This window comes from Haliotis rufescens, unplaced genomic scaffold (genome assembly GCF_023055435.1).
Source record: "Haliotis rufescens isolate VD_foot unplaced genomic scaffold, xgHalRufe1.0.p SCAF_1, whole genome shotgun sequence".
NCBI classification, from domain to species: Eukaryota; Metazoa; Mollusca; class Gastropoda; order Lepetellida; family Haliotidae; genus Haliotis; species Haliotis rufescens.
The window spans coordinates 85,191,315-85,207,118 of NW_025963779.1; the positions used below are offsets into that span (position 1 = coordinate 85,191,315).

Sequence of the window (15,804 nt, forward strand, 5' to 3'; positions counted from 1 at the left end):
TATAGGGTGGTACAGTTATATGAATGCCTTTGGCGAACAGTCTGATTTCCCTCTTCCAAAATGGTACGGACATGATATAAATTCAGCTGATAGATCAAGGAAACCGAACCATTTTGATTGCACAGACGGGACCCCGGCAGTGTGATGCGTGTGACTGTTAGTCCGATATTCAAAGCGCGGCACTAATGTGACATTTCAAACTTTCTTATCGGTGTCCTGCGTACTAACAACATGGCGCTTGAATTACCATAAGTTGAAGACTTTCTTCCAAAAGGATCTTGAGCGTCGGTGCTGGTTTGTTTGCAAACAGAACAGCAGGCGCATGTTGTTAATGCGTATGCATAAACATGTCAACAATGCCCATATTTGGTCAGATGTCAATATTCATGCGCAACCAGATTTTGCAACCGGTTTCAGTTTGGTCTGTCAACGAACGAAAGTTGTTATGTATTTACACTTAAATATATATTTAACGTGGGTAATAAATAAAATACCACACTCATTTCGCTCGGTCAGATACCATAGAAAGTCCACTCGTTTCGTAAAAATGGTATGTGTAGTATTCTCTATTTATGCCACTTCTAAACCGGCACTCTCCTACCCAGAGTTCCATGCGGTCGGCAGCCAGCTAGCATAGTACCTCTGCCTCAGGCCAGCGCCATGTGACGATTCGTCACATCTTTCACAGTCCATTCAAGATATTGCATATGCTTTTCATCCGTTTCATGTTTGACAAGTCTACACATTTCATAAACAAATGTCAAAGAAGGGTTAACTTTCATTGAGAAAGTATGCAAATACGTAAAAATCTACTTGTTTTTGCGTAGTTATCCTATGTTTACATTGGTTGTACGGCTCCACGTGCTGTCATCGAAGCCCAACGGAGAGCTAGCGACACGGTCACTTTGATGCATAAATATATATTGTCATGCAACTCACTGTCGCAGTTGTAGTAGCATATCTATATAGTTATGCAAAACAATATGTAAAGCGCCCCCAAATACTTGCATTAGTCCGTTCTATACTGATTTCTGAAAAAGCGCGTTTGTTTACAAACAAGAGAAAAGTCCGGTCACGTGATATGCAAATTAGCCTGTGGCAGTGGTGTTATGCTGAGTCACCACTGCGACGGAGTGTGCTAAAACGGGTCACGAAATGCATGAAATCACGTGAGCACCTTAACTAAAAACATGAAAAGATTTGCAAAATATATGCTGACAACGAGTTGGCGCTGCACATGTTTTGCAAATCCTGCAATCGACCAAAATCTGCAAGACATTTTACGAACCGGATTTCGATTTCGGTGCGCGATTTTGATTGGACTATGCATAGACTCGTTTGTCCAGCCAAAATGTAACTCCATATAATCCCAGCCTAGTTTGGCAAGGGTTGAAACTGGACTTTCATAGTCCGTTAATGCCCTTGCCTCGAGAAGATGGTCTAGGTGTTGTGTTCCCTCAACCGGTTACGTATGGTTCTGCACTAATTGGTGTCAACTCAGGAATTCTCTGAGCTGTTTATTTAGCAGTTTGGTATCGATTCCGGAGATACAGCAACCGAATATGGTTGTCTTATTGGCATTACGTCACACGTTGACGACCAGCCCATGATAAGTCACGAGTGTTGACCTGCTGTGGATAACGTCTTCAAAGAGATGATATCGTGTTCCGATGAACATTAAAATGTCTGGCGACTTCGTTTTGCGCATTTCCTGTTTGCAGCATGCCCACGGCGCGTAGACGTTGCTTTTCAGCAAGCCGTGACATTGCGTAAGCGTTATTTGCGGTTAAAGAAAAGTGGTTTTATAAGCACCGGATAGAGATAAACAATCATTGTGTGCTGGTCACATTCAAAACCTACATGTATGAGTATCATGCTCTCAACAAACACGCAAACATCCAAATTGTGAGCCGTGCATTAACATGCACGTGCAAATTGTGAATCACGACCTTAAAGTCAAGGCGATGTCTTAATGAAAATGTATTGAAAAATGCATTATTTAATTTCAAAATAGTTCGAGTTTCATTTAAGTTTCTGTTTTTTTTCCGTTAGTATACATACTAGTTTATATAGCACCATGGCTCTAGTGTATATAGCATCCCGACTCTGGTGTATATAGCGCCCTGACTGTGGTGTATATAGCACCACGGCTCTGGTGTATATAACACCCTGACTCTGGTGTATGTAAGACCCTGACTCTGGTGTCTATAGCACCCTGACTCTGGTGTATGTAAGACCCTGACTCTGGTGTCTATAGCACCCTGACTCTGGTGTCTATAGCACCCTGACTCTTGTATATATAGCACCCTGACTCTGGTGTATGTAAGACCCTGACTCTGGTGTCAAAACACCCTGACTCTGGTGTATGTAAGACCCTGACTCTGGTGTCTATAGCACCCTGACTCTGGTGTCTATAGCACCTTGACTCTGGTATATATAGCACCCTGAGTCCAGTGTATGTAGCACCCTGACTCAACTGTATATAGCGCCCTGACTCCAGTGTATATAACACCCTGACTCAACTGTATATAGCGCCCTGACTTCAGTGTATATAACACCCTGACTCAACTGTATATAGCGCCCTGACTCTAGCGTATAAAGCACAGCGACTGTAGTGTATCTAGCACCATGGCTCCTCTGCTTATAGCGCCCTGACTCTAGGACATATAGCGCTCTTACGCTTTTGTATATAGCGTACTTGTATAGCTATTGTATATATTACGTATTGTATAAAGCATATTGGAGCCATTGAGTAAAGCACACCGACTCTTGTGTAAAAAGCGCGTTATCTCTATTGTATGTAACATACTTGCTCCTGTGTCTGTAACATATTGGCTATATTGTACACAGCGTATTGGCTCTAGTGTATATAGCATATTGGCTCTAGAATAAATAGCTTATTTCTATTTAACTTGCGTGCGCAGGGTATTACCGTAGGTGTATCAGGGACGGAAGGAATACTGTAATAATCACAATCGATGCATTTTCATAACTTGTAGATAGAAGGCAACATACCACACATGTGCAGACACGAGACAAAATGCCTTTCCTTTTAATTTGTTGCAGTACTCCCTCTGCATCGGGCATGTTGTATAATGATGCTATCAAACTACTTGCGTTGCACCAACATGAGGCTCATTCATTGATTGCAATATAAAACAAACCCCACCAAGGTCACGATGGAACCAGAAACAAATCACCAGCGAGTTTTATCTCGGGACTTTATTTTTCTGATCAGTAATCTAGACGATTTTAACCCCCTATCAACGAGAGCCCACATCACCGACGGGTGTCCCTAACTACGCTGTGAGTTGTAGTCTAATATCAGGGGAATCATGAATCAATGAGTCTCGCCGTGATCAATTCTCTCCCTGACGTGATTAAATGTACATGAAGTCAACCAACACTGTGTTGGCGCAACCATGTGGTTCATCCTATGTACAGAAGATGTGTCGATACAACCATGTTGTTCGTCCTCTGTACAGATGGTGTGTCGATACAACCATGTGGTTCATCCTATGTACAGAAGGCGTGTCGATACAACCATGTGGTTCATCCTCTGTACAGAAGATGTGTCGATACAACCATGTGGTTCATCCTCTGTACAGAAGATGTGTCGATACAGTCATGTGGTTCATCATCTGTACAGAAGGTGTGTCGATACAACCATGTGGTTCATCCTTGTACAGAAGGCGTGTCGATACAACCATGTGGTTCGTCCTCTGTACAGAATGTGTGTCGATACAACCATGTGGTTCAACCTCTGCACAGAAGGTGTGTCGATACAACCATGTGGTTCATCCTCTGTACAGATGGTGTGTCGATACAACCATGTGGTTCAACCTCTGTACAGAAGGTGTGTCGATACAACGATGTGGTTCATCCTCTGTACAGAAGGTGTGTCGATACAATCATGTGGTTCGTCCTCTGTACAGAAGGTGTGTCGATACAACCATGTGGTTCGTCCTCTGTACAGAAGGTGTGTCGATACAACCATGTGGTTCATCCTCTGTACAGAAGGTGTGTCGATACAACCATGTGGTTCGTCCTCTGTACAGAAGGTGTGTCGATACAACCATGTGGTTCATCCTATGTACGGAAGGTGTGTCGATACAACCATGTGGTTCGTCCTCTGTACAGAAGGTGTGTCGATACAACCATGTGGTTCAACCTCTGTACAGAAGGTGTGTCGATACAACCATGTGGTTCATCCTCTGTACAGATGGTGTGTCGATACAACCATGTGTTTCAACCTCTGTACAGAAGGTGTGTCGATACAACCATGTGGTTCAACCTCTGTACAGAAGATGTGTCGATACAGTCATGTGGTTCATCATCTGTACAGAAGGTGTGTCGATACAACCATGTGGTTCATCCTTGTACAGAAGGCGTGTCGATACAACCATGTGGTTCGTCCTCTGTACAGAATGTGTGTCGATACAACCATGTGGTTCAACCTCTGTACAGAAGGTGTGTCGATACAACCATGTGGTTCATCCTCTGTACAGATGGTGTGTCGATACAACCATGTGGTTCATCCTATGTACAGAAGGTGTGTCGATACAACCATGTGGTTCATCCTCTGTACAGAAGGTGTGTCGATACAACCATGTGGTTCATCCTCTGTACAGAAGGTGTGTCGGTACAACCATGTGGTTCATCCTCTGTACAGAAGGTGTGTCGATACAACCATGTGGTTCATCTTCTGTACAGATGGTGTGTCGATACAACCATGTGGTTCATCCTCTGTACAGATGGTGTGTCGATACAACCATGTGGTTCATCCGCTGTACAGAAGGTGTGTCGGTACAACCATGTGGTTCATCCTCTGTACAGAAGGTGTGTCGATACAACCATGTGGTTCATCCTCTGTACAGATGGTGTGTCGATACAACCATGTGGTTCATCCTCTGTACAGAAGGTGTGTCGATACAACCATGTGGTTCATCCTCTGTACAGATGGTGTGTCGATACAGTCACGTGACTGTCTTCATCTTCTGTGGCCATCTTGGCTTTCGTTTTAGCTGACAATATTCTCTACGGGGTGTTTCCGTTTTCTACCAACATTATTTGTCGTAAATGCAGCCTTTTCTTTAAAAGAATTATCGTCCTTTCCTTGTTTGCTCATTCAACATTTGGACATCCTTCTTCGTGGGGTCATTATCACAGAGACCGGGATGCAGTGTGTCATTAACGCTGTTCACGACACATGCTGCGTGCAAGATTCTGTCTGGCCGGAAGCGAGGACATGATAAAATATGAGGAGGATGTCCACGTAACACTCAGTGCTCCACACTGCCCGACACTGCTATAATTCATATGAGATATCTTATAGTGGCAGCATGCAGGTACGGACAGAATTAAACAAAATACGTCATTTGAAGTAGTGTCGTTCAGGACTGAGATGAACTTCAGATCATTTGAAACTCAAAGCCTTGGAACATGTCATGCTGTTGTGGACCTGGTTCGGGTGTCGTCTGGGCTTGGTGGAAGGGGTTTAGTACATTGTGGACTTGGTTTGGGCGTCGGCTGGGCTTGGTGGAAGGGGTTTAGTACATTGTGGACTTGGTTTGGGCGTCGGCTGGGCTTGGTGGAAGGGGCTTCAGTGGACTGGGGACCTGGTTCGGGCGTCGGCTGGGCTTGGTGGAAGGGGCTTCAGTGGACTGTGGACTGGGTTTTGGTGTCAGCTTAGCTTGGTGGAAGGGGCTACAGTGGACTGTGGACTTGGTTTGGACGTCGGCTGGGCTTGGTGGAAGGGGCTGCAGTGGACTGTGGACTGGGTTTGGGCGTCGGCTGGGCTTGGTGGAAGGGGCTTCAGTGGACTGGGGACCTGGTTCGGGCGTCGGCTGGGCTTGGTGGAAGGGGCTTCAGTGGACTGTGGACTGGGTTTTGGTGTCAGCTTAGCTTGGTGGAAGGGGCTACAGTGGACTGTGGACTTGGTTTGGGCGTCGGCTGGGCTTGGTGGAAGGGGCTTCAGTGGACTGTGGACTTGGTTTGGTTGTCGGCTGGGCTTGGTGGAAGGGGCTACAGTGGACTGTGGACTGGGTTTGGGCGTCGGCTGGGCTTGGTGGAAGGGGCTTCAGTGGACTGTGGACTTGGTTTGGGTGTCAGCTTAGCTTGGTGGAAGGGGCTTCAGTGGACTGTGGACTTGGTTTGGGTGTCAGCTTAGCTTGGTGGAAGGGGTTTAGTACATTGTGGACTTGGTTTGGTTGTCGGCTGGGCTTGGTGGAAGTGGCTACAGTGGACTGTGGACTTGGTTTGGGTGTCAGCTTAGCTTGGTGGAAGGGGCTACAGTGGACTGTGGACTGGGTTTGGGTGTCAGCTTAGCTTGGTGGAAGGGGCTGCAGTGGACTGTGGACTGTGTTTGGGCGTCGGCTGAGCTTGGTGGAAGGGGCTACAGTGGACTGTGGACTTGGTTTGGGTGTCGGCTGAGCTTGGTGGAAGTTGGTATATTAGACTGTGGACTTGGTTTGGGTGTCGCCTGAGCTTGGTGGAAGTTGGTATAGTAGATTGTGGACGTGAAGCTAGGGGTGATAATGCGGTGGGCGTGGTAGGGAGTTGTGGGATTGTAGGCAGGCATCTAATCTGTCAACATCCTATCCTATCCCCATGTCAGTAGTGTTCACACCCACCCACCTCAAACCCACATGCCTACACAACTCTAAATAAGTCGTCACTTTTCATTTTAACGGATCGACCGACCGGAGCTTAAATCATAACAAATCCTAATAACAATAAAGAAAATAAATGTCTAAAGTTTAATCTGAGAGGACTGTTAAGGTTAACTTTGCAGATAAAACGTATTGCATAGTATCGGGCCGCAGTAGAGAAGTCACCGTACACAAGTTCGTGTATAGTTGGTGCTGTAAAATAATCTAGATTCTAGTCTTTGAAAGACATGTAGAAGTGATACACATAAGGAAGAGAATGTATGGATATCAACAACTTTATTACGAGGAACACGACGTTTCGGAGTATATGCTTACTCCTCCATTCACCTGATGAAGGAGTAAGTATATACTCCGAAACGTTGAGTTCCTCATAATAAAGTTGTTGATATCCATCAATTCTCTTCCTTAATGCAGATTCTGTTCTTTAAACAGATTAGGCATGTGTGGTTTCGTGACTAGACAGACTGACCCACACAACAGCTTGACAAATGGAATAACAAATATTCTTTATTGTTGTTTCGATATATCCAGTCTACTCTGCACGTTAAACACTCGTAAACCACAAACGTCACTTAAGAAGGAGCAGATTTAACGATTGCTGTAGACCAGAAAGCGAAGTCTCCGTCTTGTGGCGCTAATGTAATCTTGACTCATATTGCGTCTTTCTTCTCCCAGCTGTGTGTGTAGCGACCCCTATCATAGCAACAACCACCACAACGAGCGGTGACTAACGTCAGATCAACGAGACCGTGCTTGAAACAATCGCCAACATTGACTGACAGGTGACTGGTGAGCTGTGACCAATCATGGCCATTCAAAATGACGTCATCATTGATACAAACACCTGCTGCAAAGAGCCAGGCAACACGATCAGCTTAAGAAAAGAAACTCCTACCCATGGCAATTGACGTTGAACTAATTTATCATGTGGGTATAATTATTTTCAGGCGTGATACATACAATATGGTTCATCGTGATCATAAAAAAGCAACATTTTAATATAGCAGGAGCAAACGAAAATAAACTGGGCATACCGCCCGCATATCAATCAGCAACCGTGGAGTTCGTGACTGTAATGTTTGCTGTAAAAGAATCGATTGCACTGAAAGTTGTCCTAATGTCCTGCCTTGGAATCAGTATTAGTTTGTAGAAACTGTGGACTAGCAGTGAAAAACTCAGGAAATCAAATTACATTATATTTGTGTGTGTGTGTGTGTGTGTGTGTGTGTGTGGAGGGGGGGAGTTGGGGGAAGGGGGCGGGTCGCGCACGGGTCTAAGGCGCCGCAATTCGCTGTACAGAGTTGCGTCCCTTTGGCACACCAGAAACCAGTGATAGTGGTTTCGAATACCGATTCGCCTAGGTTTCTAGGTTTGTGAACATCATACCTATGCTCGTGGGTTTCACCAAAGTGGTAAACGTCTTTGATAGATCTACATCACTCGCAAATCAAATCAAGGTGATGCGCCGTCATCCGCTAGCATAGCTTCGTCTCGAGCCCGATTTAAAAGGCCCGACGCTAAGAAAATCAAATTACTCTTATCAGAAATTCTGTGCTAACTTAGAGACAGGTGGAAATGGTGACGTGACTTCCAAAACGAGGCCATGGTGGCGAATGGCGCCAGGGCTTTAATCATAATAGAATGGAGATAATATACCCTGTATTGTCGAGGATGTAACCCGGTGAGTGATCGTGTGACCACCGAGCCATGCCTGAAATAGGTCTGGCGAAAGAGTAACGGTCATCAATCCATGCACACAGTAACGACTGGCAGCCATCATGGCAATGCCACCTCTTTATATTAACTCACTCATTAAAGGAGCACAAATTGGCTCTGGCTTCTATACCACGCTGTCTGACAGTGCCCAGCGGCATTACTTCACGACAACTGTTTCCAGACTGGCGCAGTTATCAAGGAGGTCAAGCACACAACAGGAATGTTCTTGGATCAACTTCCTTTAAAAGCAAATCCCCTTAGTCATGTTTGCCGGGCATCTGGTCGCGGCGATCAATGCCCACCTGGCTGCGAACTGTTGAAGACTCCGCCGTATCTACGTTATCCCGCATCCGTAAATGTCATCTGCGTTTTTCCCGCCACCTGCCACTTGCTATGGCGCATTTGGCAGAATATGCATATTGGATGGGATAATTATTGCACTATAGTCGTCTTGTAATTCATAATTGAGTTTTAGCTACAATAGCTATTGATTAGGTTTATAGATTCTGTCAAGTTAATTAGTCTCCATAGTGTCTGTGATCAAGTCCTGAAACTAGTCCAACGTAAAGACGTAATGAACGGCCACCATTACACACCATTTCGGAGTAACTGTTACGGGTTATCGCCAAGGTTTGATCTTCAGTCTATATACATAAATGACACGCATGATTATTCATAAAGTTTAAGGGTCCTGGTGATATTTTGATTTTGACATACAATGAAATCATTTTTGTACATTTGAACAAACCCGTTGGCACATGATTGATTTAACGCTGATTGGAACAGTATCATGGCGAACGTGAGTCAATGCGAGAGAAAAAGATCAAAGTGACGCACGGGCGGCCCGGTCGTCTGAGACGCCGTAATTTGTTGTGCGGAGTTTCCTCCTACACGCTCATCAGAAATATATTATTGTGTTCGAATTCCAGATTCTGTTTCTAGGTTTGTCAGCACCTTGCCCATGCTCGTATGATTTCACCAAAGTTGTGAACGCCTAAAACCTTGATCACTTACATTAAGGTGACACTATGATATCATAACTTACATACTGTTCAACATGTTCAAAGCGAAGGAAACTTACTGACTGACAGATGACAATTATACCCAATCTACACTCTGCATGTTGCCGTAAAACCATGCGAGCAGAACTGTTTATTTGCACACTTGAGACATCAAGTTAATGACGTGTTACGTACATGTTATAGGTTACCCAGACAACTCCCATCCACTTAATTTAATTAAGCCACAACACATTAATTATTCGTTTGAACTGAATAAAACTGCATAGGTGGTCTAAGGATAGAGCGTCTGCGCGGTGGTTCAATCCCCAGCCGTGTCATACCAACAGACGTTAGAAGTGTGAGTGGGTGACTGAGTTGTGTTTAACGCCGCTTTCAACAGTATTCCAGTCATATCACGGCGTGTCAGCCTAATGTGGGAGGAAAGCCCCAAGTGATGCAGGTCTTAGACGTTTGCGGGTATGGGGCTGACAAACATAGAAACATAATCGGGGCGAAACCGGGATTCGAACCCACAACCATAGGTTTCTGGCAAGCCCAAGGGACGCAACTCTGCACAGCGAATCACCAGTGCCCCCAGACGTTAGAAGATGATACTTGCTGTTTCCCTACCTAGCGCAAAGGATAAAGTTGGGCGGTAGGGTAGCCTCGTGGTTAAGCGTTCGCTCGTCACGCCGAAGACCCGGATGCGTTTCCTAACATTGGTACAATGTGTGAAGGCCATTTCTGGTGCTGAAATATTGATAAAAGCGGCGTAAAACCATACTAACTCACTCAATCAATCAGAATAAAGGGGATAAAACAAGGACTGGTCGGCTCATGAACGTAAAAACGCAATAATGCTGAAAGCCAAGCTAAATCCCATTTCACCTCACCTCGGACAGAATAAGCACCTACACTCAGTGGGTGATAGTCTGTCTTACAGACCCTGATACAAATATATATCAAATACAGCCCATGCAAGTCTATAATGTTTGGCAAGTCTAGATCACTGCAGTATCATGAAGAGAGTCACTGGGCTCCTTTTTATTATATTTTTATTAAGATAACTAAACAACTGTTTTTTTTATGTACGATATGTTCATTTCAGAGACTAGATTTTAGTCTAAGTGGGTGACATAACAATGTGTATCGCCATTAGAAACTTCTTTCTGTGGCTCAGCAGGACACGCTAAACTAATTATTGGTTTTCCGTCAGTTTATTAAACTTTAACTATATAAAATGGTGTCATTCAATTGAAGGGGCGGTGGGGTAGCCTGATGGTTAAAGCGGCGCTTGTCGCGCCTAAGGCCCGGGTACAATGTGTGAAGCCTGTTTCTGGTGTCCACCGCCGTGATAATACTCTCACTCAGATGTCAAATATGATCTGTGCATTTTCGGCATCAGCGGGTTCAACAAGTGTAGAAGACGAAGAGCAGCGCCGTTTACATGAGCTGCGTGAGGCTGACCGCCATTACATCGATGTTGCTGGTTTCTGGCCATGGTTGGCCCAGCCACCGACATTCGCTGTACGGAGTTGCGTCCCTTTGGCGTGACATAATCATAGGATTGCGGGTTCGAATTCCAGATTCACCCTAACATGATTTCTGGTTTGTATGCACCATACCCATAGATTTAACGTCATACGCAACAAGTAACAATTACAGTTCTAGGTCATTTCCCATGCATAAAACACGCCACCATGAGAACACAGCACGATCACCCGACATTCAGCGTACACATGCCCAATAATGATGTGATCAGCATCTTTCTCCGTGCGCTCCACGAGATCAGAGGCTGAAACAGGCTGTGTCGTATTTGTATTGAAATTTCCTTCCTTAAGACTGAAGCTCCGATTATTTACAGTGGACGTTAAATATGTACAAGAATCCTATAACGAGCTCTCCGACAACAAAGAGACTATCGTGAACCAAAATCAGATTTTCTTCAGCCCAAAATCAATACACAGCAATTTAAGATTGAGATAACGATCTCCGATAGATGTGTATTTTAATTACAGGATTTCCTTTGCCTTTTTGTAGCCAAAATTGAATAAATAGTTCACATGTTATAGGTTACCCAGACAACTCCCATCCACTTAATTTAATTAAGCCACAACACATTAATTATTCGTTTGAACTGAATAAAACTGCATAGGTGGTCTAAGGATAGAGCGTCTGCGCGGTGGTTCAATCCCCAGCCGTGTCATACCAACAGACGTTAGAAGTGTGAGTGGGTGACTGAGTTGTGTTTAACGCCGCTTTCAACAGTATTCCAGTCATATCACGGCGTGTCAGCCTAATGTGGGAGGAAAGCCCCAAGTGATGCAGGTCTTAGACGTTTGCGGGTATGGGGCTGACAAACATAGAAACATAATCGGGGCGAAACCGGGATTCGAACCCACAACCATAGGTTTCTGGCAAGCCCAAGGGACGCAACTCTGCACAGCGAATCACCAGTGCCCCCAGACGTTAGAAGATGATACTTGCTGTTTCCCTACCTAGCGCAAAGGATAAAGTTGGGCGGTAGGGTAGCCTCGTGGTTAAGCGTTCGCTCGTCACGCCGAAGACCCGGATGCGTTTCCTAACATTGGTACAATGTGTGAAGGCCATTTCTGGTGCTGAAATATTGATAAAAGCGGCGTAAAACCATACTAACTCACTCAATCAATCAGAATAAAGGGGATAAAACAAGGACTGGTCGGCTCATGAACGTAAAAACGCAATAATGCTGAAAGCCAAGCTAAATCCCATTTCACCTCACCTCGGACAGAATAAGCACCTACACTCAGTGGGTGATAGTCTGTCTTACAGACCCTGATACAAATATATATCAAATACAGCCCAAGCAAGTCTATAATGTTTGGCAAGTCTAGATCACTGCAGTATCATGAAGAGAGTCACTGGGCTCCTTTTTATTATATTTTTATTAAGATAACTAAACAACTGTTTTTTTTATGTACGATATGTTCATTTCAGAGACTAGATTTTAGTCTAAGTGGGTGACATAACAATGTGTATCGCCATTAGAAACTTCTTTCTGTGGCTCAGCAGGACACGCTAAACTAATTATTGGTTTTCCGTCAGTTTATTAAACTTTAACTATATAAAATGGTGTCATTCAATTGAAGGGGCGGTGGGGTAGCCTGATGGTTAAAGCGGCGCTTGTCGCGCCTAAGGCCCGGGTACAATGTGTGAAGCCTGTTTCTGGTGTCCACCGCCGTGATAATACTCTCACTCAGATGTCAAATATGATCTGTGCATTTTCGGCATCAGCGGGTTCAACAAGTGTAGAAGACGAAGAGCAGCGCCGTTTACATGAGCTGCGTGAGGCTGACCGCCATTACATCGATGTTGCTGGTTTCTGGCCATGGTTGGCCCAGCCACCGACATTCGCTGTACGGAGTTGCGTCCCTTTGGCGTGACATAATCATAGGATTGCGGGTTCGAATTCCAGATTCACCCTAACATGATTTCTGGTTTGTATGCACCATACCCATAGATTTAACGTCATACGCAACAAGTAACAATTACAGTTCTAGGTCATTTCCCATGCATAAAACACGCCACCATGAGAACACAGCACGATCACCCGACATTCAGCGTACACATGCCCAATAATGATGTGATCAGCATCTTTCTCCGTGCGCTCCACGAGATCAGAGGCTGAAACAGGCTGTGTCGTATTTGTATTGAAATTTCCTTCCTTAAGACTGAAGCTCCGATTATTTACAGTGGACGTTAAATATGTACAAGAATCCTATAACGAGCTCTCCGACAACAAAGAGACTATCGTGAACCAAAATCAGATTTTCTTCAGCCCAAAATCAATACACAGCAATTTAAGATTGAGATAACGATCTCCGATAGATGTGTATTTTAATTACAGGATTTCCTTTGCCTTTTTGTAGCCAAAATTGAATAAATAGTTCACATTCACTAATAATTCTTTGATCGATTTAACAAAAGGGCGATGACGTTAGTGCTATCACGTTTAAACACACGTATCTCTACAACTGGCTGCTTTAATTCCCTTTGCTCAGTTGGTTTTACAGCATCTCATAATGTCCTGCTGGCCTGCCACACAACCCACAAACAACGTGTTGTTCATATACTAGACATACATCGCATCTGGGACATGACGCACATGTTTGTTGTCTTTCATTTTCCTTAAAAAAAGTAGTCCCACATCTCTAACAGCAGCGGGTTTCTGGGACACCTTGGAGTTGTTTAACAAACATGTCGTATTGCTAGGAAACATGAACGACGTGCGAATGTGGTCTCCTAAATACTAGCAAATATTTAATTGTCGATGCTAGGTAGGGCCAAGTTAATAATAAAAAAGATTGATGTGCCATAAACAATTGCGGTTTTTTCATACGAAACTAACACAACTTAACTTCCAGCTATATTGTATACAGGGAAGTATCTAGCAACTGTACTTAATCCAAGTGTCAGAGCGTTAACCATGGTGTGTATAAAAGCATGTTAAGGTTGGAATCTATGGCGTGTACACAAGCACGTTAAGGTTGGAATCCATGGCGTGTACACAAGCATGTGGAGGTGGGAATCTATGGCGTGTATACAAGCATGTGGAGGAGGGTATCTATGGCGTGTACACAAGAATGTGAAGGTGGGAATCCATGGCGTGTACACAAGCATGTGGAGGTAGGAATCTAATGCGTGTACACAAGCATGTGAAGATGGGACTCCATGGCGATTCCAAGGCATGTACACAAGCATGTGAAGGTGGGAATCTATGGCGTGTACACAAGCATGTGGAGGTGGGAATCTATGGTGTGTACACAAGCATGTGAAGGTGGGAATCAATGGTGTGTACACAAGCATGTGGAGGTGGGAATCTATGGCGTGTATACAAGCGTGTGGAGGTGGGAATCTATGGCGTGTACACAAGCATGTGAAGGTGGGAATCCATGGTGTGTATACAAGCATGTGGAGGTGGGAATCAATGGTGTGTACACAAGCATGTGGAGGTGGGAATCCATGGTGTGTACACAAGCATGTGAAGGAGGGAATCTATGGCGTGTACACAAGCATGTGAAGGTGGGAATCCATGGTGTGTATACAAGCATGTGGAGGTGGGAATCTATGGTGTGTACACAAGCATGTGGAGGTGGGAATCCATGGTGTGTACACAAGCATGTGAAGGAGGGAATCTATGGCGTGTACACAAGCATGTGAAGGAGGGAATCTGTGGCGTGTACACAAGCATGTGGAGGTGGGAATCTATGGCGTGTACACAAGCATGTGGAGGTGGGAATCTATGGCGTGTACACAAGCATGTGGAGGTGGGTATCTGTGGTGTGTACACAAGCATGTGGGGGTGGGAATCCATGGTGTGTTCACAAGCATGTGGAGGTGGGAATCTATGGTGTGTACACAAGCATGTGGAGGTGGGAATCTATGGTGTGTATACAAGCATGTGGAGGTGGGAATCCATGACGTGTACACAAGCATGTGGAGGTGGGAATCTATGGCGTGTATACAAGCATGTGGAGGTGGGAATCTATGGTGTGTACACAAGCATGTGGAGGAGGGAATCTATGGTGTGTACACAAGCATGTGGAGGTGGGAATCTATGGCGTGTACACAAGCATGTGAAGGAGGGAATCTATGGCGTGTACACAAGCATGTGAAGGAGGGAATCTATGGCGTGTACACAAGCATGTGAAGGAGGGAATCTATGGCGTGTATACAAGCGTGTGGAGGTGGGAATCCATGGTGTGTACACAAGCATGTGAAGGAGGGAATCTATGGCGTGTACACAAGCATGTGAAGGAGGGAATCTATGGCGTGTACACAAGCATGTGGAGGTGGGAATCCATGGTGTGTACACAAGCATGTGAAGGAGGGAATCTATGGCGTGTACACAAGCATGTGAAGGAGGGAATCTATGGCGTGTACACAAGCATGTGTAGGTGGGAATCCATGGTGTGTACACAAGCATGTGGAGGTGGGAATCCATGGTGTGTACACAAGCATGTGGAGGTGGGAATCTATGGCGTGTACACAAGCATGTGGAGGTGGGAATCTATGGCGTGTACACAAGCATGTGGAGGTGGGAATCCATGGTGTGTACACAAGCATGTGGAGGTGGGAATCTATGGCGTGTACACAAGCATGTGGAGGTGGGTATCTGTGGTGTGTACACAAGCATGTGGGGGTGGGAATCCATGGTGTGTTCACAAGCATGTGGAGGTGGGAATCTATGGTGTGTACACAAGCATGTGGAGGTGGGAATCTATGGTGTGTATACAAGCATGTGGAGGTGGGAATCCATGACGTGTACACAAGCATGTGGAGGTGGGAATCTATGGCGTGTATACAAGCATGTGGAGGTGGGAATCTATGGTGTGTACACAAGCATGTGGAGGTGGGAATCTATGGTGTGTATACAA

General features: G+C 45.0%; 1 protein-coding gene across 1 annotated transcript; it reads right to left on the reverse strand.

Annotated features, from left to right (window-relative positions):
* Positions 1-5,683: 5,683 nt before the first annotated feature.
* Positions 5,684-6,580, reverse strand: LOC124122047 (extensin-like). The gene is made up of 2 exons (XM_048381326.1): positions 6,399-6,580; positions 5,684-6,077 (listed from the first exon to the last, which is right to left on the reverse strand). Exons 1-2 carry the CDS (start codon positions 6,578-6,580, stop codon positions 5,684-5,686), a joined length of 576 nt encoding a protein of 191 aa, XP_048237283.1.
* Positions 6,581-15,804: the final 9,224 nt, after the last annotated feature.